General features: G+C 30.7%; 1 protein-coding gene and 1 long non-coding RNA gene across 2 annotated transcripts in view; both read left to right on the top strand.

Moving 5' to 3' along the window:
• Nucleotides 1-23,382, top strand: part of LOC134245486 (uncharacterized) — a 44,564-nt gene that overhangs the window by 7,033 nt on the left and 14,149 nt on the right. The window contains exons 2-4 of the mRNA XM_062727759.1: nt 4,937-5,170; nt 11,016-11,339; nt 22,840-22,990. Of these exons, the coding sequence (XP_062583743.1) occupies nt 5,086-5,170; nt 11,016-11,339; nt 22,840-22,990 (560 nt within the window). The 5' untranslated portion in view covers nt 4,937-5,085. The remainder of the gene's footprint in view (nt 1-4,936; nt 5,171-11,015; nt 11,340-22,839; nt 22,991-23,382) is intronic.
• Nucleotides 14,651-18,443, top strand: LOC134245477 (uncharacterized). Its single transcript, XR_009987437.1, has 3 exons — nt 14,651-14,917; nt 17,044-17,122; nt 18,264-18,443. It is a non-coding gene; the product is annotated as an uncharacterized LOC134245477 (long non-coding RNA).

Raw genomic sequence — 23,382 nt, 5'->3', positions numbered from 1 at the left:
TGCATCTTGAAAGATATGTCCAGTTTAAGGGCACCTAATGCCACTGTTTTTGTCTGTTTAATATGAAAACTCTGTGATATATATTTTTGTTATTTTATAAAACTGATAAACACATTTTTCATATTGGTTAAGGGAACAAAATATATTCATTTCATGGTCCCTTGTTATAAGCTCTGGCATGTACAAGCAAGTAAATAAGTTCATTCAAATTATGAGTTGTTGCCGAGTATTAGACTTTTTTTTTTGCAGATCTAAGATCATTCTTTTTCCCTTGTTTTGAGGCAGAATTTCTTCATGTATTATTTTATTCTGTGGTATCATATATACTTCTTATGGATCCTTTACAATTATACCCAGGTGACTTTGAAGGCTCTTGTGCCTGTTGTTTCTCCTGTCTGCATGGTCAGGAATTCAGAGGAGTGTGCTATAAGTTCAAGATGTTCAAGATTCAGGATGTTCAACATAAATAACTACATTTAGTTACCTTCATTTATACATATTTCCTCTCAATGTAGAATTTTACTTGCAGTCTGTGAAGTAATAAAAAAAACATTTGGCCAAAATTTGAGAATTTAGTGGCAAGTGTCAAATAAGACAATTATAAGTGCATGTCAGAGTGTGTTGGTAAAACACTTTTCACTACATGTATATGACTTTTGTATTGTTTTATGTACTTTTGATCTTGAATAACTGTACGATATCTCCATATTGTTTCATTTAGAAATTTCCATTTTTGATAAATTTGTATTGTCCTGCCTATATTGAATTTATAATTTTTCATGGAAAGGGTTATTTTGATGCAGGATAGGAGAATGATGTCAGTCACTAGCTGTTTATACCTCTTTGTTGTGTACTGTGAGTGATTGATTTTAGGGTACAGCAGGTATTGATAAAACCTCATGTAATAATTACAAGGGAAATGTCAAGCGGAAAGGTTAAAGTTAGGAGACTCAATGGAATAAAGTAATGCATTTATTTCAGTTATGGACAGTCCATTATGAAATTAATTTCTTTGACGCAAATAAAGTCGGACAGTCTGGTTTGTCATTCAACTCACAGAATATGAAAATTTTCATTATAAATTAGTTAAACTTTCTGATTTCATGAACTACCTTTATTAGTCAGATTTAGGACACTTCCGTCATGTCTTCTATGTTACCTTGAATATGCATGAAAGAATCTTTATTTCTTATTTTCTTTATTTATTATGTAACTTCCTTAGGGAAGTTTGTGCATGCATGGAAAAAAGACTACTTAAGAAATCGGACTTCAAACTGTAAATAAATTTCTGGATATTATAGAAATTTGATACAATATGGAGCAAATCGGCTCCTCTGCATTCCTGCATGACCATGCATAGGCATGGCAAGAGCATTTTCAAGTGATGAAATCATTTCAGCATAAATAAAATAATTTAAAGAACATCTTTATGCAAGTGCAAGTTTGCAGTAATTAAGTAATGACTCAATTCGAAAGAGAAAAAAAGGCAAATTACATAAAGCCGTTTTGAGAAAAAACAAAAAACAGATGTGTTATGTCTTTGAGGAATGACAATATTTGAATTTTTTATTAATAATATCTGGTGTGGCTATCTAACTCCCAGCTGTTTGGTTACCTTTGATGACCATTTATGTAATTACTTGACATCAGAATCACCCTGTAAAGTACCTTCGCTGATATTACAGAATGAAAAAAAACAATGCAGGTAGGGAATTTGCATTCATTGAATTGCACTGCATTTCACTTTCGGGGAAAATGGTATTGATTTCATGCAAAACAGTAGGTGTAATTACTTCCATCTTAGACGAGAGGTGAATTTTAAATTCTTCGCGTCGGGACCCCAAGCAACGGTGAAGTTGATGACGAAACAATATTGCACACCGGACCAGGTGCCAGCTGTTTTTAATTTATTTTAATTGTTTAAAATTTGATTTATTAGAAAAAGGTTTCACTGGCAAAAGCAATTTAATTAACAAGAGCAATCTTACAGGTTTACAAAAAATGAGTCTTTCAACGCGGCATACTGGCGGCCTTGATCTTGCTTACTTCCCCTTTTAACTGGTATGATAGGTGAAAGGTCAATTTTGGGACGTTCCTTTTTCTGTCACATCATACAGTTGTTATGATATCAAAGTGAATTATTACTTTTTGATGACACGTACTGGTCAAATATATTGAAAAGAAATTTTAATTTTGTTCAACTTTTCATAGAATGCAGAAGTTGGAATCAAATTTTCAGTCCATTCTTTGTTGAATGCCAGTTTATAATGCTAAAAACTTGGGACTGTCAATTGCCCAACTGACTGATGTGCAATCTCTTGGTATACAGTGCATTTCAAAACTGGACACTGTGAGATGTGGAGAATTGAATGGTCCTGGATGAGACCGTATAAAGCGAGGTCCCGTGTCACAGTTGGTGCTGGCACAAAAAAGATCCCTTTGCTCAATGGCCCTGAGTGCCAAGTAAAGGACAATTTTTATAGGCATTTTTTTTGTCAGGTGGCATCTCCATATGAGTGAAAAATTCTTGAGAGGGACGTTAAACAACATACAATCAGTCAATCAAAACTGGACTATAATGTCCAAATTTTTATATATCTCAATGTCAGGCTTTGCATTTTATCAGATCTTTTTGTTTTTCAGTCTGAAACATAATATTTGGTTTGCATGGTCTGGTGTTTGTTCCTCAAGTACATAGGACTATAAATGTCCCATATGAATCGAAGATCTTTTGTATGGACTGGATTACATATGAATAAATTAGTTTTTAAATGTTATTTTGTCTTAAATTGTTTATGGTGAATATATTTAAATTTCAATAAGTACTGTATTTCAATGTGCCGGAATTAAAATTTCAATAAGTAAAAATATTTCAGTTGGGCATAAAATTAACTTGATTTTAGTTATATAAGATTTCAAAATTCAAATCCTGATCATGTTTTTCAAAAGTACAAAAAATATATTATTTGTGATCAGTATAATTCAAGTGTATATATTAATTACTTCAAGATTTGACAGCTATATACATGTAGTACTAAATTTAATACTTTTTTTGAAGATTTATATTCGTTAGTGACTATGATATTATAGCTTATAGCTGATGCTGATTGATGTTTGACAGTCACCTTAATTGGTTCTATGAAGTGATCTAAAGACATTTAAATTTAAGAAAAAAAAATTAATTAATCAATTTTTTACCTCAGTATACAGAGATCATTTAGTTCAATTTACATCTGGACTATTAAGCAAAAAAAAAAAAGTACATAGTATACATTATAAAATCATGAAAAAAAAGGAAACTTGTGAATTAAATTTGAAATATAATGCCATTAAGATTTGTTTGGAAAAGATATATAAATTCTTTCCAATAATTCTTTGGATGACTTTCATTTTCACTTTTACTTCAAATATCTAAAAATACAGTGTCTAACATAGATATGGGGAAATTTTTTGACGTGAATTTTATGAAGTTTTCCTCCTAGTAAATTATCTATAGGTCATAGAGCTGACTGCATGCATACAAGAAATTTTTCCTTGGAAGTTAATGTAAATTAGGATGCAGTTTGATTGAAGAAGAAATACATGAATGAAGAAACACAATAAATCATGGAATTAATTGCATTTTTATCTGATAAAATAAGTGCATAAAATTATTATGAAACATCCACTAAATTAAATATGTTCATGCATGCAAAGAAAAGATCTGCAAAATGTAAACATTTTGATTATTTACTTATTATGAAGGAATGTGCAAGCAAAACTGTAATTCATCTAACAGCAGGAGATGAAATTTAATTTTTTTTTTTCCCCCCGAGTTCCATCAAGTCCGTCAGCTAACAATTAGGTCTAACTGTAGAGATATCTCTGGGATAAAAATGGATTTACATGCAGTTATATGTTGTTTTAGAGAGTAAATGAATGAATTAATTGATTTCATACTTTCTTTTGAATGTTGTTTGTTTAATTAAGATAATTTATAAAATATACATATTTCTCGGTCAATGAAAGTAGAGTAATGTATGCTTTGCCCTTATTTCGTTCTTTTGTTCACTATAAAGTACAGATCATCACTTTGTCTGTCTGTCTGACGAGCTTGCAGTGAGCATTAACAGAATGTAAAAATCAGGTATCATTTGTTTTATGGTACATGTATGCAGTAGTCTGTTAATATATGTCAGAGTATGCATTTTTGATATATTACAAATAAAAATATGTGTTAAGTGCAGAGTCAGTTAACATTAGTTATAAATTTGCAGTTTTGATAATTTAATTATTACATGAAAAGATTTTCTCTCAGATTAGCATGTACTAAATAATATTAATAAAGGTGAGACTTTTTAAGGCAATATTCTAATGCATGTATATTAAAATATTTGCATTTTAAACATAGTATATGTATATACAGCTGTTGTTTTGTTATATAACCAGCTTGTATATGTACATGACATATTCACAGATACATATGTAAAGTACCAAGGACAAACCATTTTTTGTTATGAAATTTTAAATTGGTACAAATTTACAGCTGGCACTGTGGTTAATATTGGAAATAGGTCACAAAATGAAACAGACACAATTTGTTTGTTTTAACTGGTTAGTATTTCATAAACCAATGAATTTTCAGTTATCAACATGCCTTCATTTGGTAAATTAATGTCAAAAATTCAGATCAAAAGTGTTTGAGACAAAGCAACAATTTTTTTAATTACCTAAGAGATAAGAATTATAGGTTTCTTAATGATCTCTGATTTCCTAAGACATCAGTTTTTAAAATTTATGCTTTTTTTCCCCCTCTCTTTGTTAATGGCCCACACTTGGTTAACTGATATTAGTATTCATGTATTGTTGACAATCGAGCAACTGTTTTAGATTTAAAAAGCAGATCGGCATATTTTCTAACGCTGTATATATCATACGTGTGTCTCTCTCTTTGTAGAACATGAAGCCCTATATAAGTGCAAGGCTCAATCAGTTATGGATCAGAGAGCATGAGTCTCAGCACCATCAAGTGACATTGGATTGACTATATACAGTACTATATGGAAATCACCTTTTGTATGTATTAAAGGGAACATCTAATGAAGAATGAGGATGGAATCGGTGAACGTTTTGGCCTTCTCCTTGTTACTTTCAGGAGGGCTTCTTTTAGCCAATGAGTGTCCCAGAGGAGGTAAGACTGTCATATATTAAATTTTAGATGAAAAAAAATTAATTATTGTCATATATTTATACATATTTATTTAACACACGGTTTATGATTTTTTAAAGAGGGTACTAGTTAAATGTGGTGAAGTTTCTATCACATTATTTAAGGCATTGATATCAAGAAGTACGAAAAAGAAATTTCACACATACAATTAAAATTGCTGTATTAATTCTTAAGAAAAATTGACTTTTTTTCACATTAACTATGTATATGGTTAATATGACACAAAACTCATCTTTATAAGGCAATTTAAGGAAATTTGATCTGTTAGTAATGACCAAGTTATGCATAAAAATATGTGATTGACATTTAAAAAAAATCTTTTAAAAGGATTTTAAATTCTGTACCCCTTTCAAGATTTCAAAGAGAGAGAGAGGAGAGAGAGAGAGTAATAATGTAAATATATATAATTGATTGAAATTGCTATGGTCTTGAGAAATTTACCGTAGTTTATGCTTATTTTAAACAACATTTTATAAACCTAATACTATCAATATATCTACATATTTTAAATAGCTGAACATAATTTAAATGTACAATTTTACAAACCAGTGAATTCCTTAGTTTGTAATGTAAACAGGAGCATGTGCCATTCATGTAGTAGCATTAATTGTTACAATTGTGTTAGAGTGCATTTAAAAAAAAAACAATTGTTTTGCTCAGTTAAGTGTTAAATATTTATCTGTTTTTAATTTCATTTCTAACTTTGAATTTTACAGACGTGTATTTTTTGTGTAAATTTGTTTTTTAGGTTTTTACTAGATTTTGAACTCCCTATCCAGAACAATCAAATTTTAAAGTCGTTTGAAATTTATCGATAATTTAAAAAAAAAAAATTACTGGTAATCAAATCTTCAAATTCACTTCATATTTCATTACAGTTTTTGACATTGAATATAATCAATCATATTTGTTTAGATCTTGACATTTTTTTGTGTAATCCTTAATTCAAATTTCTTGTTGACTTTTTTATATGTCAGAAAGTTTTAGGGTTAAATAAATAAGTTAATCAAATGCACCAAGTAGGCTAAATGAATTAAACACACACTTTTATCTGGAAAAATGCCTTTAATTATAATTATACTTATACATATTTACAAAGAAATTAATCTATTCTGAGAAATACTAGAATTACAATTTCACAATCTCACTTTGAAACAAATATGCTACGTACTGTATACAAAAACTTGTCATTAAAAGGTATAGACTGTCGCAATGTTTGTACTTTCGTATTAAGTGCACACTTTGTTGTGTGTTTTTTTTTTTTACGTATGCTAATTTCTTAAAGATCATGAGGTTGACATTTAAAATTCTATTGTACTTCAAATGATAGACAGTATCAAATTGTATCATTGATCTATTTTTCTTGCTGTCTTTTGTCTAATCGTAAAACTTGGACATTTGGAAACAAGATTTTACTAAAGATTTCCTGATATAGAGATTTCCTCTTATAAACTAGTTTCAGCTTCTGGGGAAAAAAGTTACATTTGTTGACTGCAGGAATTTAACATTTATTCAATTCAAGGTGTGATTGGTCAATTGAATCTAAAAAAAAAAAAAGCGGAAAAGGATGGAAACACAGTCACGTAAATCATGCCAAGCAGCTGTTGCATGTTTTATGATCGGAATTAAGACACTAACTTAGATATTTTAAAACAATGCAGATTGAGCTCTTTTCACTTTTTCATTGTACATGTATACGTTAATGATATAATGCGCTATGTTAAGAACAATGCAAGGCTGCATAAAGCATATTACTGAAATTAACCATTTAGATCATCATATTGCTGAAAGATTTTTTTTATAGATGTTACCTTGCATAAATTAAGTTAGAGGTATGAAATTAAGAAAAGAAAAAGTTAGAGACTATGTCTTTATTACAGTTCTGGTAGGCTGAATAACGACTTATTATTACCAATATAGAGCTGTCAGTTTTATGTCTGTTGTAGCCATACTTTTCTTTTTTATGGAGATCCAGTTGTCTCCAAGAGACCTAAAAAATATTGCCATTGGATTGAAATTGTCACAAAACTGCAGTGCTGCAAATTTGAAAATTGCATACCTTACGTTGTAGATTAATTACAAAATCAATTCTCTGTTGCTATTTTTGAACCAACTGCATCCCACTCCTGCAATTTGGGCATTATTAGAGTTATCTGAAAATTAGATACCTGAAGCCCATTCACGTAGAACTAAATCCCGGGTCTCTTTGACCTATTAAGTTAGAGTGTGAGGTATTTTTGTATTTTGCACTATTGAGGTATATATAAACCTTGACATCTTCATTAACAATGATGAAGAATATGGCCTGATTGCACTGTATGGAACAATTACTTATTTTTAAAGTAGCAGCATATTTTACTGACAGCGCTATCAGTTAGAATGGAGTTTCATTGGTGAAAAGTGCTATTTTTAGGGGCATTTCCTGTCATTTATGCAACCAAGACATTAAAAAAAAACTGTATGACTAAAAAATTCTTTGCAACTATTTGTTGAAGAAGAGATGTATTCATTATTTTTAGTATTTAAATTGTGGAGCTATCAAGCATGTTAAAAGGAAATTTCAAAGTTGTCTTAATATTTCATTAATTTGCATAATACTACTAGCTTCATTAAATTTTTACTGATTTTAATTTAAGTTCTTAGTCATTCAATAAATATCAATAGTTTGTATACATATGAAATTTACTTAAGTTTATCAGCATTTACTGACTATTATTTTTTATCATGACTCAACCAAAGTTACACGTAGCATGGGAAGATCTAGCTTAAATTAAGAGGGTTGGGGGGATTTTAATTATTCACATTATTCTTAGCATCTTAAACTTTATTGCATTATGAGAGAAAGAAAACTGGGAGATACATGTATAATATCTGAAGATTAGAGATATTGAGGTTAAATTATACATAAAAATGGTTTTGGACTTCGAATTCCCCACTTTATACATTAATGAATTATCTCTACATCAAATGCAAGTCAAATTCTAATTCAACAGCTGAAAAATAATAGTATTGGGGGGAAGTCTTGTCACAAGGAAAACACCTGTGAAATAAAAGAAGCACTAATAAGCATCAGTCATTCAAAAGTTATTTTTAAGAGTAAAGTTTTTCAAAAGTAGGTCAACCTCTTAGGTGAGGATCAAAGAGGCAAAATAAATATTCTTCAAAGAAAGGCCTTGTCACAAGGAATATACATGTGAAATATGTAAGCCTTAATTAGCATCAGTTGTTCAAAAGGTTGCAAAAGGTACCGGTTAAGATTTTAAAAATTTGGGTCAAACTCTAAGGTCAAAGGGTCAAATTGTTGGTACTCAGGGTAAGCTCTTGTCAAGAAGAATTATAAAAACTAGAGCACTGTAAAAACCTTAGCTCTAACCATTCAAAAGTCATGGCCAAAGTAATTTTTTGTTTGTTTGCAAAAATGGGTCTGAAAGATCAAGTTTAAACTTTAAAGACCAAAATTATCAGTACAGAATAAATAACCTTCTCATTAGAAATGTACCTGTGAAATATACAATCCCTAGCACTGGCTGTTCAAAAGTTGTTGTCAATGTTTCAATTTCTTTTTAAGTTGATAAAAATCAAAGATCAAGGTCAAAGGTCAAATGTAACCCAAAGAAAGGCCTTGTCACAAGGAATACATGAATACAATACACCTTTGAAATGTGATAGCAATAGCTTCATTCAATCAAACATTTTGACCAAGGTTAACAGCAAACAAAATTATAAACTATAAACACCTTAATCTTCAATTATGGGGACATAATGAATATAAAGATACATGTAAATATATAAAGTTAAAACTGCAGTGGTGACTTAGTCCGAGATGTCATTTGTTTTGCCTCTGAGTGTCACTGCATATTTCGATGTCATTTGTTTTGCTTTTATTAAATATACTCATAATGAATATAAAGATACATGTCAATATATAAAGTTATAACTGCAGTTTCCTCTGAGTGTCACTGCATATTTCGCTCTCCCTAGGGAAAAGTAAAGTTAGAATTAGATTATAAATCCGAATTCATTGGAAAAAAAATTCTATGAACTTATATTAAATATACAATGTAAAAGAGTTAGATAATTGGTTTACCCTTTATACGGTGTGATTCTCTTTTCAAATTGTATGAAATTGCATGCATTAATCTATAAAAGTGCACTGGGAAATTACTTATTTATGAAAACCGATAAAGAATCTGATTAGTGTGGGCAATAGTTATCTCCCTTTAATCCCAGTAATGGTTTATTCAGTGTTTCTGTGTATATGATGGTTAAACAATTCCTGGAGTTAGTGGGTCAATTATTGATAATTTAAAAAAAATGGATTATCATCCTATTTTTCCTTTGACAGAAATTTACTGCTGTAATAAATTTATATCACAGCTGTGTGTTGAAAAATAAGATACATTCTGATAAAACATTAACAATTAACTGATTAGTCTCACCGTAACCTGGTAATATTAAATGTTTGGCATCTTATTTTATCCATAATTAATGGTCACTGTACAGAGACATATTGATCTTTGAAGTTTGCGGATCATATATCTTGATCAGAACCTTTAAAAAAAGATGAATGTAAGGTAGGGGAGGATTGACTGACTGGTATTCAAAGGTGAAGACAGACCAAGTAGGCGTTAAACTTAGCACACCTATTGTCAACTACCTGGTTCACCTCCTTTTCGGTATTTCAAAATTTCTCTTTGAAAATTGGTGTAAGGTTAAAAAAAATCAATATTCTTTTCATACATTTCTTACATTCATACATTTTTTTTCCTTATGAAATATATTTTGAGAATTTTGATCTCAGACAATTAATAAAGAAAGTTTAAAGTGGGTAGGAAAAAAGTACATCATTTAAAAATACAGTTTATAATCTTATCTCAATTTCAATGGGTGCAAAAAATGAGAAATATACAAGCTAGACTTTGAGTTGTTGAGATTAAAAATTTATGAGAAAAGAGAAAAAGTGGTTGGAACTTCCAGGAACCCACTTGGACATACCCATATGGTAAACAAGACATCAATACTCAGGATATCAAAGTTCCATTATATATATACAATGTATATATACTCAGTGAATTTATTATTAAAGCAATATGAGCTGTATCTTCAAAATTTTATTTTGCTGGTAAAATGTGCGATTAAGATTAATTTGTATGTAATTTAAATCCTTATGACCAATAAGCCCAAAATAAAGTTTAAAAATGTTTCAGAAGAAATATTTCTGTACAACCGAACATACAGTTTTATATAAGAAATCTTTATTGTACGGGATGACAATAATTCAATTTTGCTTCAATCAAAGCTAATGAAAAATTTTCCATAGCGAATATATACAACAGAAGTTTATAAATGATTTGTTTTTCTGTCATTAAATTAGTTAATCACAAATTTTCAATAAAAATTTCCGATGTCAAACATCCAGCTCATATTGCTTTAAAGGATGATGGTAGAGAAAATGTACTTGGAATGATTTTTGCTGCAACAAATCTGTTATATCTGTAATATACAGTCAAACCTTACATTATCTTGAACTTAATGGGACTGAGAAAAAACTTTCAAGATATTGGTACCCAAGTAAAATACTTAAAGATTAAAGTTGTCAGAACTTCCAAATTACTTTGTCATATCCCTGGTATTAGAGATACTGCTGTTCAAGATACAGAAATATTTGATTATAGATGAATTTTAGGTTGAACTTACAAACACAAGATACAAGGCTGTGATTATATAACAAGTTAAACAATAAATTAGAAATTAAAATTGACCTAATTAAACTTTTATCTAAATCCTTTTGACCTATGTTTTGCAGAAATACAGACCTACTCCCCTATTTTCTACTTTGGGGAACCCATCAACCTGACCTGTACCCTCAAGGCCCAGAAGGGTGACAGCTCAAAAGCACTGAGTGAGGGGAGGCTCTATTTCCTGTCCTCCAAACTGGAGCAGAACAAAGATGACCGGACCCTCTATGGACAACCTTTGGGGGACCCCGGTCGAGTGGGGATCAGAATACAGGATATGGTGAACAGGACAGCCAGCAAAAAGAACAAATACATGCACTATGTCTGTCTGTATGACCAAGAATCTCAGGAACGGCCTTGTCTGGTGGACCAAATCTTTGTAGAAATTGAATGTAAGTACAGTTAAACTCAGTTATAATGAAGTCACTGGGACCTGTGATATTACTTTGCTATATCCGTAATTTGTTACATCCGTATAAGGACTTTGTGAAAATTTTATTGTTGGGGATCCAAAAAGACTTCACTATATCCATGAATTTCGCAATGTTCGTGTTTGTACTACACTAGTTTTACTGTAGATTTTTAAGTTCTCAGAAAGAAATGAGTCAATTTCATTGAAATGTAATACAGTCAAACCTGTATTTAAAAGCACTCACCTGTGGGAACCATTTGAATTAAGTGACCATCATAGTCATACAGAGCCAGAGGTGACCTTTGAATAGAGGTTCTATTCAAATTTATGTCATTTCTGTATTTTACAATACATGTACTATCTATACATCATAAAATTAGATGACTGCTGACCATGGTATGCAGGTGACTACCTGAAATTGAGTTACATTATATATAGGAAATTTCAATTGGAGGAAATAAAAAGAGTAGAAAGATCAGGTGACAGCTAGATAGTAGTGACTGCTATGACAAGTTTGACTGTATATTTGTGAAATTGTTTGGTATTTTTACATACTAGCAATTAGCTTTCAGAATGTCAGTATAATGTTTTCTTGTATTCATGCAGCTGTTAACAGACCCCCTTCCACTTCTCCTACAGATTTTTCTCTATATAGGCATTGAAAACTTTCTTTTTGTAGCAGAATAAATTGATGTCTCTTTCTTTCTCCAATGTTTACATAACTAAAATGGTTCCTTTCAGAAATCAGTTTGGAAAAACCTCCCCCTTTTGAAAAGTTTACTTGTTTTGTGTATAAAGCGCTAAGTAACACAATAATAGTGCCTCTTTCAATTTAATGACTTGCATGTTTATCATTTGAAGTCAGTGTTCAAGTTACTCGAATGTCCCACAATCTGAAATCTTCACAAGCAATTGCAAGCTAGTTTTAAGTAAACAATTTTTGTTGGTTAAAATCATTGATCTGAAAGATATTTGATATTTCATTTTAAAGATGTCAAGGGTAAAAAAAATAGAGCTTGAATTATTACAATATACCCCTTATCTTGGCCATATTTCCTGTCATCAAAACAGAGTTTAACAGAGGCAAATTATATGGGCATTTAATAAAGTAATACCTGGTATTATTGAATGCTACAGTACAAAAAGTAAAAATGCTTATTTTGATTTTCTGAAAGTTCAGGAAGCATTAAATTTTGAAAATGACTGACATACATATCATAGATTTCTGAATATATATCAATTCAATCATGCAAATTTAATAGAAAATCTCATTTTAGAACAGTACAATAAAATTGGTCAATTAGTTCCCTATGAATGAATGAATGACAATTCTTGAATCAGTTTAGATTACTATAACTTAGCTTGTGCATCAAGAATATTTATAAATCAAAACTTCAACCCTTTCAACTTTGTTGAATGCCATTACAGTTTGTACTCAGATCAGAGGTGGTAGTTAAAATAGAATAAATAAAAACAATATATATTCTACCAGGAAGGAACTAGAGGAGTTTATTTTTAAAGAAAAATAATGCAACATATCCCTCTGTAGCTGGTAAAATGTCCTTTGTATCATTATTTAAAGTGGGCCACTCTAAATGGACACAAAATATATATTAGAGATGACCTAGTTGAATTTAATTAATCAATAAAAAAATAATAAAATTATATTGTTTTAGTTGCATAAGCATGAAGAGACTATAATTGATTTTTTATTGAATTTTGCTGTTAAATTTTAGCTTCTGATGTCATTGTAATAATTTATTAAATGATATGTCATTATTTCAGTCTCTGTAAAAAATTGAAATGAAATTTATTTCTTGGTAAAGTTCTTTTTCTCAAAGTGCACCTAGTAGAGGAGACTGAATTGTCAACAGATTTTTCTGTTATTTCCCAGTCATGACATAAATAAAGAGGACATGGCAGGTGTGACCAGGCAGCAGGGGATGCTCACTTCTCTATGGCACCTGAGCCTACTTCTGACGTTTTAGAGGTCCGTCTTTGACCTACTGACCTGATTTGTATTGTTTAATGGACTTTTGAGCTTGAATACTGTTCGATATCTCACCACATATTTTACTGACAAGATCACTAGTCCAGTCACTTCATACAGAATTTATAGAATATCTCTGATCACAATGATAATTATACTCTCAGCAGTTTTTTCATCCCCAGATATATAGAGAAAAAAGATTTCTCAAATTACCTTCAAAAAAGAGAAATCAATATTGGAATCCACACTACAACCAAGACTATGTACGTCAAGAAAATTTGCAAGCTCATGAGTTGGCAAAATTTAAATGTACAGTGCTTTCTTTGGTCTGTCTTGACAGTGTGTATGTATATTTTGTGTTTTTTCTTGACACGCAATGTTCTCTTTTCCCAAGACATCCAAGGACATTTAACAGCCTGTCTCTGAGAAAAGCATGCAAAATCTGAAAAATTGTCCTAAAGGGTGTATAGAGCTTTTCATTTTGTCATATATTTTTAAGATCTGGGTTGTATCAGAATATAAAAAATAGATCTTAAAAGTGTGTCACGTGTTTCTATTTTTAGTAACAACCCAGTTTCTATATTTAGCAATAATTGGCATTATATAGAAGGTAAAAATAGGAAAGTTTGAGACCTGATAAAGTTACTGCAAAATTATTTTCAAAACAGTATTTTATTATTTCATCAATACATAGATGTCAAAAATTACAAATACCTATTTTTCATAATGATAACGACTATCTGCCGTCTATACTAAAGCCATATGCAAGGCGAAATTTGGAACTTCAAATAATTATGGATATTTAGGACAGTGGTACAGTGATGGGGGATAAAATAATTTGATAAAATAAAGTTTTTTATAATAATTGATTAATGTTCTATCAAATATAAAAAATTCACCCTTGGCTATTTAGTGCAGATATATTTTATAAATTGTTGAAATGATGACCTAAGCATGTTAGCAAAGCTCTCATTTTGTATCATAGAATTAATCAAATACTATTAATATGGGTTCATTTGATGACCAATCAACATATTTTAGTCTGAATTTATATTTAGAAAGTCTATAAAAATTTAAAAGTTAATAATTTACTTAAAATTACTTAAAAAATGATATAAGAAAATAAGATGACAAGAATGAGTAAGTGTGTATAAGAGTTATCTCCCGTTGTGGAAGTCTTCATGTGAAAAAGGCGGAAATGACATTCCAATGTGTCAGGGTCGCCAAGAGGACAATGCAACTTCGAAGATTTTTGATAATGTCGTGCCTTGTATGTCAAGTATTTTATTTGAATGACTGTATCAAGGATCCATCACACTGTTTGCGCTTCTTTAAATCTCCGACCAACACGCTATAGTATCAAGCTGTATGGAAAACGTTATGGACCGACTGGAGGTTTGAATGTGAAAAGTGGATTTTTTCTCATGACGTCCATATTTAAAGTTTTGAATCTATCCAAGACATACGGATAACTTGGGGGTTAACATGGTTAAAATGGCGAAGAAGAATAACAAATTTCTGCTACCTTGACGTTGACGAGAAACTGCAGGACCTGACCATGTTGACAGGTAGGCCAAATATCTGATCTCTACATCAAGCAATATGAGCTGCATTTTTAAGGATTTTATTTTGCCATAAAAATGATATAACATGTTATAATGTTACATTTGTATTTAAATTAAAATCTTTTTGCTCAGTAAGACTAAAAATAAAATGAAGTATTATTCAAGTGTTTAAAAGACTTCCGTACAAGCAAATTAGAATTATTTAAGAAATCAATAAAAACAACGACAATGCAATCTTTATCTTGCTTCAATCATAGGCTATAAAAAAGTTCTTTCATCGCAATGCGGCAAATATGAACAACAGAAGATTATAAATATTTTTTATCGGTTTTTGAAATACCCCCGGTAGTTAATATAAAAAAAAATTGGACATCGAAGTTGCAGCTCCTTTTGCTGTCAATATCTACAGTGACCTATATAGAATTTATAATAGAAATTTGAATAATGAATGAAAATGTTCTAACTAGGAACAGTCATGTTTATTGTTTGATATGTCATACATATACGAGGGTTGTCCCAAAATTCCGTAGACAAGCGTTGTTTTGTAGGAACCCTATGTCATACATAATCAAACTTGGTATATAGATTAAACCAACACTATCAAATAAATTTATGGACAAATAAGGAGTAACTACACAAATTTTTCCATTTTAAAAGACACATTTCGTTGTCGGGTGTAGGAAGGCGGCGCAATACCCAAAAGTTGCAATTAAAATTTGGTATTTTATATTTAAAATCCTACGGAAAAGTAATTACTACCCTGTATCTTTTGAATGGAAATGAAAATTCTTAATACTGCTTTATTAACTATATTTCCTCAAATTTTGGTAAAAATGCTTTGATAAATGTGAATTTTATAACGATTTATATACATGGGGTTGAAATCCGACTTTTTGAAAAATGGCGGCTGCGTTAGCACAGGCGGCGCACTGGACTATGATCAAGTGTTTAGATCCTGAATTCACTCTTACAGAAATGTACCAGTCATAATTATTTGGTAGACTAGGAAACTTTCTCTCGTCCTTAGTGCTTAAAATGACTAAAACGGTTTCTCTTTGTATATGTAAATAACAGTAACTAAAATAAAAGACAGGGCTAAGAAATGGGCAAGAATTCCATTGTGCAACTCTATGAGAGAAAACAGACGAAAAGCCCGTAGAAATGTAGCGTTTTCAAATTACTATTATTTCATACCTGTACTTGCATATACTTTGTTTACATATTTTAATGTTTGATCATATCATAGTTATTTAGATATTTCACATTTATAACTAAGTTAAGTTAAGTTAAGAATTTGATTCTGGTAATTGAAATATTTTCTCCAAAAATTTGAACCGTTAATTGACATTTGTATTTTTTGACATTGCAGATTGCTCCGGGTGTTAGAGAACGATATCACTTTATATGTTATAACTCAAAAAGTGTTCAAGTAAACATGATCAAACTTCGTAATCTTTCTGCCAAGAACACGCTTTATCTACCCTGAAAATTTTATAAAGATACATTAATTTTTTTAAAAGATATGAGCTCAGTCTACGAAATTTTGGGACAACCCTCGTATATTTGTGTAAAGAAATTAAGAAAGTTCAAACAGTTGTGAGGAGATGCCTGATGGAGTAAAAATCATAACTTCTCTAATTAAAAAAATATTCAACATTCAACTGCACATATGCTTTGATTTGCATACATGTTTAATTTATACTTTTTGAATTGCGGCATTGTGCAAGTAGTGAAATAGTGTGCTACTCAAAACAAGTCTAAACTAAAGAGTATATATATAAAAGTGCCAGGTATTCAAAGAAGGAACTCATTGAAAGGGTTTTTTATCCAAATATTATCACACATATTTTTCTATCATATTTACTTTAACAATTAACATGATTAATGTATTCAAAATGAATACAGATTTTTGCATAATGATATTTTAAAAAAGGTAATGGGTCATGATAATATGAACTCATAACAGAAAGTTTATACAGAACATTTAAGCTTGCACAATAGTCAATAATGAATATATGATACTTAATTAGTATACCATGTGTGGGAGAGGTCCAAATTATTCAAATTGCATAACAAACCTAGGTAAAGTTATAAATAATTTAATATTGATTAACTTTCACTTTTTGTAGCAATATTTGTCAACATGCAGAGGAGTTTTTTTGGACCCCAATACATTAAAAGACAAGTGTCCTGATCCAGATATTAATGGTAAGAATTGTTGTTTGAAAAAAAATATTTCAAAAGTCTTATATGAAAAAAAAACAAGTATATAGTCAAATGCTCTTTAATAGAGCTATTCAGTGTGTTCAGCACAGTTTTGTCATAATGATAAAACCAGTGATTTCTTACTCTGCTGATTTTTGCTATTCTCTTGATCAGCATTAATTTAATTATCTGTAGATCAAGTCTAAGTGTAAATGTGAATGATTTACCCTTAAACTTCAATTTTTTACTTTTTTCCAAATGAAATAATTTTTTTTTTGTAGATCAAAAGTTGACAATTTATTAATGGGATATAAAACAAAATGCTTTCAATCAATCAAAAGTTGACAACTGCTTTAAGAAAAAAAAATTATTTTATAGGATATGAAATTTTGTTAATATTTCATTGTCACATGTTAAAACTTTTAATGAAATATTAGGAGATAACGAACAGTATATTCCAGCTCAAAAGTCCAACAATACAAAATTTGTGTAGAGCAAACAATTGGACCTCCAAAAAATGATAGATGGTATCATGTAATTTTTTTTTCTTTTTTCTTCCTGGGGAATTTATGTCACAATGTCACATCTAGCTTTGGTCAGCTTTTTGACATTCTTCTACAATTTTTAGACAGTATTACTTTCACTTTTTTGTCAGAAAATTTGAAGTAGAAAGTGGTGCACAAAAATACACTTGCACCAGTTTTACCTGCCAGCTTATATCATATTTTTTAATAAAATATATGTTTTTTACATACATGGTATCACAATTTTTTTCAACCTTGATCTCTCCAATGACATTTATTTCATTTTTCAAGATAAATCTTTATAATAAAATTAGATATAATGGTAAAAGCAATTTGACTATGTCCTTTTTTTTTTACCTTGAGTGTTCTAATAAATGTTTCTCTTTTTTCAATTATGAATTTTGTAATTATAAACTTAATATTTTTAAAATCAGTATTGGTGACAGCAATCAGTTTGCCATTATTCTCTTATTATAATGACCTAGATTCACTTTTCCTCCATTTAGCAGTCACTTATGCATGTACAAAAAATTATTCTTTCTGTCTTCATATTTTACTGATATATACTCAAAGAAGGAGGACACATTTCTTTTTATTTCATGGTGAATTTTGTTTTATAGGTATTAAATGCAGTTTTTCCAAGAAAGCAAAACAATGGAGCAGAACTGAAGTGTTATTTCAATAGAACCATGATCTGATTGATCAAGTGAAAGATGATACCAGTTGTGAACGTTGTCGAAACACTACAGCAAGCAAAGAGAGTAGTAATCATCAATACATGTATTACTCCTGTTAATATTCATCAGAGCAAAAAGAATTTTCAATATTGAAATTTGAAAAATATTTAAATTTGCAGTTGAAAAACTCACTGTTTTACAAATTCAATATCAAGTAAGAGCATCACAGCAAAGTGTCCTACAAGGAACAGGCATTGGACGTGGAGTTCAATAAGAGCCTACAGGAAAATGTATTGGTTGGGCTTTAAAATCCAGAAAATGATTCTCCCAGAAAGTGAACAATTACTTGTCTATGATACGTGAAGAATGTTAGAGAGCAGTAATTTGTCCAGATTGTGTTAAGCCACTGTTTTATGGCAGAAGAAGAAAGTAATGAATGAAAATGATAAAATTTTATAAACAAAATAAATGGCTAAGTAGCTGAAAAAAAGGAGGATATATTGTGTCACGTTCATCCAATAAAAAATTCAAGTAATTCCACCTTCCCCCTGTAAAAAGAACTTATCTGAAATATCTCAATGTTTGTATCGATGATGTTGAAAATTTGCAGATATTGTTTCTATACTTACACTGTACATGTAACACTCCAATGAATATGTTGATCAAATGACTAGTATGATGAATAATGTGTTCACTTGGTTCACTTGTGTAAATATTGAGCAATTATGTATATATTCATTAAATGTAAATAAAGGTTTATACTTATTAATAAGTTTATCCATTTAGTGGTTTATTTAAGAAATTACTGTCTAGTTAGACTAGTTAGCATAGTATGCCATGGCATCAACACTAACATGGGATAATTTGCATAACGGGCAAAGCCCGTTATGCGTAAATTATCCTATGTTTCCCACTAGTGTTGATGTCCCTGGCATACTATACTAATTAGACAGTGATTCCATATGTGAAATAAAATTGTAGATTTAGACTTTAAACAAGAGGCCCATGGGCCACATTGCTCACCTGAGCACTAAGGGTAGGAAAAAGAAGAAAATGGCTTTTTATTGTAAAGTTTAAATCTAAAAGTAGTCCCATGACCAATCATGGATTTGCTATTTTTTAGAAAATGATTTTTAAAGAATTTTCCTAAATATTTCTATGTAAAACTTTGGTTGGCCATTTTGGCCCCACCCTACCCCCGAGGGTCATGATTTGAACAAACTTGAATCTACACTACCTGAGGATGTTTCCCCATAAGTTTCATCTTTCCTGGCACAGCGGTTCTTGAGAAGAAGATTTTTAAAATATGCCACCAAATTTTAATTAATTCCCAATTATCTCCCCTTGAATGAGGGCGTGGCCCTTCATTTGAACAAACTTGAATCCCCTTCATCCAAGAATACTTTGTGGCAAGTTTGGTTGAAATTGGCCCAGCGGTTCTTGAGTAGAAGTCGAAAATGTGAAAAGTTTACAGACAGACAGACGGGCAGACAGCTGCCAGATGCCGGACAAAATGTGATCAATAAAGCTCACTTGAGCCTTCGGCTCAGGTGAGCTAAAATGTAGACATAGATTTAAATTATACAAGGACTCCCATGCCAATTTAAACATTCCTCGCCCACTGTTTAAAAAAAAAACAAAGGCAGCCACACGAGATTTACATGCATATTTGGCCTCTTTAGCCCCCTGCCCCCTCCTCTTTTTCTATGTATTTTTTTATTTAAAGTCATTAAGTATTAGATTGAGAGATATGTTTGTTTAAATTCTGTATTACAGATAGGAAGAACTATTGAAATTAACTTTTTTTTAAGTTTTGGACATGTTTTGAGCTATTTTTTGAGTATTTTTAACTGTATCCTTGAATTTTTTATGTGAAAATTTCACAAACTTTGACTTTCAATATTTTCTAAAGTGTACATTGGCCAAGGGCAATTTTTATATATTTTGTTCACATAGGCATTCTTAACAATAAGCAATAAAATTTACTGGATTAAAACATCCCCCCTTTTTACAAGAATAGTTACAATTCCACTAAAAATTGTCACTTTTTCCAAATTTTGGAACAGTGCCAAATTCATGACCTATTTGCACTAAAACAAAATGAATGTCAATCCTTCTGACTATGCATTTAGGAAGAACGAACCTTTATTCTTTTACAACAAAACAGAATATTTGAATAATTTTTAAAGTTGCAATTTTTTTTCTCCTCAAAAATGTCTGAAATGTTAAAAAATTACCTAGTAAAATTTTGTTGCATAAGAGCTATTTTTAGTAACAGGCCATAAAACGTTTGTGGGTTGGATTAGCTCAGTGAAAATTTGTCTGATTTCATTTTATGCATAGTAGATTTGGCTCATAAAATTTGAAGGCAATCGGAGAAACCTGCTTTCGGACTAATTTGCATGCTTTTCTCGGAGACTGGCTGTTAATAGGTATAAAACGTAATAGTAAATACTCTGTCATTGTGATTTGATCAAGAGTGAATTATGAGTTTTCCAATGTGATGTATAGTCGATCATGTAAGGTTTTGATAGTTTCATAAATCTACGGTACTTGGTACCATTTTTTGGTAGAATGTCATTAAGTATGTGCCATTAAAATAAGGAACTGGCCCATTGATATAAATTCCAGTGTAAGTTTTAAAATAATTTATCTCCCATTTATGTGGGTCAAGTATGTCAGTTAAAGACCTTCTTAGAAGATTAATTGCAGGAACTGGTACACATGCAATGTGGCAAGTAATTCCTGCATCATGCACAATTTCAGGTATATCTCTTAATAGATTAAGCTACAGTCAGTGCGGGGGTAATATGACATTTATGGAAATGTCAGGTTTCAAAGCATTTGGGAGGAAAAATAAGTTCTGGTAAATCTGTAAACATTTAAGATTAATAACAGTGCTGTTTTTAGCTCTTCACCACTCATCATTTAGGAAGTCTCCACTGTTTTCAGCTTTTGAGTAGAGATTATTTATAGGAAAGATAAAGTAAAAAATATATTTTAAGAGTATAATCCATCTATATAAAGAAAAGTAAATGAAATTCAAACTGAATTATTAAGCCTTATGGAATCAATGGGTGCGTTCACAGTTCTACCATTAGTACCAACTTTCAATATACCATTGGTACAATAATTTGACAATGGTACCAACTGTACCAATAAACCCTGAACGGGTATTGGCATACAAATGTAACAATTTTACCAATTTTACCAATGGGAGTCCAATGGAGACATTGGTAATACTGAATTACAGATTTCTTTGTCTTCTAAGTTATTAGCACATGCCAGAATCGCAAGAAAATCATAGCAGACTCATATCCGACAAACAAACCACATTAGGATCACACTTCTTTAGTTGCCATATCTATGAGTTTTATATAATCCATTTAATGGATCATGTCTAAATCATACTTCAAAATCATGAATATAAGTGTTTGATATGATTTTTATGTGATTTTGGCATGATTTGTTAAAAAGGCTAAGAGGAAAAATTGTTTAAATCATTGTGAATCCGTGATCCAAGTCCCTATCTTGTTGCCATGTCGATAACTAGCTGTGATGTCATTTACCAACATTAACCACACTCTAGACTGTCTGCAGAAAAATATACCATTGGCAAAAAACATTGGTACCAGTGGCATGCCAATGGTAATTAATTTTACCAACGGCAACTTTTGTCTACCAACGGCAGAACTGTGAACGCACCCAATATTGCATCCTCCTTATTTCTCTGAAGATGTCATTGACATAAAAACTATAAGATAGTGGGAGGAAATGTGCAACCTAGTAATAACCTTTAATTTTTTTTTTTAAATCTACAGGCAGAGAACCTTCAATGTCATTATATTTGCCCATGCACTGGCATGTTAAAAATAGTCAAAAAGCTTTTAACTTTGCATAAATTTCCTATTCAATGTTTGATTTGACATAATGAAAAATTGCTTTTTTGGTATATTTAATTCTTTCAGTAGCAACTTGCTTGCAAGATTTTTATTATGGGCTAGGGTTCCCTTAATTGACGATCACATTATATTTTCCCTCTGTGTAAAACATGTTATACAACAGGGAGCAAATTAATGAGTACCTTTGGGACCATTAATTTAGGGATCAATTTGTAATTGATATATTTTTTTAATTTGTATCATGAATTAGATGATGTTGCTATCCTAAATTAATGTATCTGTAATTTGTATGTTAATGGATCATTTATCGTTAGTGGGTAACAAATGGTTGTTTACTCATACAGTTACATGAGTAATGAATGCAAAGTCATTCGTGAATTTTTTTTTAATTGTAAATGAATGCTATAGGATTTTGGTTCTACCCTTTTAAATAATTCAAGTTATTGGGTTAATGCAGGTCATTATATTATAATAGGAATCCATGTTGGCCCCTTCTCAATTTTGTAATTCTTGTGACTTCTGAATAATCAAATTTTACTGTATATTCAAAAAACAAGATATTTACTGTCATGGCATGCAAAAAATGCAAAACCAGAATTGTAATTTTCTTTTTACAGACAAACCAAGGGCTCCCAAATCAGGCAGTTGTGTGGTGTATAACTGGGAGAGAATGGAGTGTTACTGGGACCTAGTAGTGGAATACAGACAGCTGCACGGAATCACTGATATCAGTGTGGAGTATCTCAATGCTTCACTAGATTATAGCTTGTAAGTTAAAGGGTCAAAGTATCTTACTGAATCGTAGCTTGGAAGTGTAAGTAAGGATCAAAGAAGCTATAAGCATAATTGTAGCTTGTAAATGTCAACTTCTTTATTAAAATATGGGAAATGAGTTTAAAGATCAAAGAATGTTACTGAATCGTAAGGAACAAAGAGGTTTTCTGAATTATAGCTTGTAAGAGTTAGAGTTCATTGAATTGAAGTTTATTAATGTAAGGATTAAAGTAGCTTACTGAATTGTAGCCTATCTGTTAATAAAAGGATCTGTTAATGTAAGGATCAAAGACGGTTACTGAATTGTAGCTTATCTATTAATGTAAAGATCTGTTAATTTAAGGACCAAAGTAGCTTTCTGAATTGCAGCTTATCTCTTAATGTAA

The sequence above is a fragment of the Saccostrea cucullata genome, unplaced genomic scaffold (assembly GCF_032062105.1).
Source record: "Saccostrea cucullata isolate Sc308-1 unplaced genomic scaffold, CSIRO_AGI_Scuc_v1 ctg923, whole genome shotgun sequence".
In the NCBI taxonomy this organism is placed as follows: Eukaryota; Metazoa; Mollusca; class Bivalvia; order Ostreida; family Ostreidae; genus Saccostrea; species Saccostrea cuccullata.
Note: the sequence above shows the minus strand (reverse complement) of the source record. Positions and strands in the feature narration are given on the sequence as shown.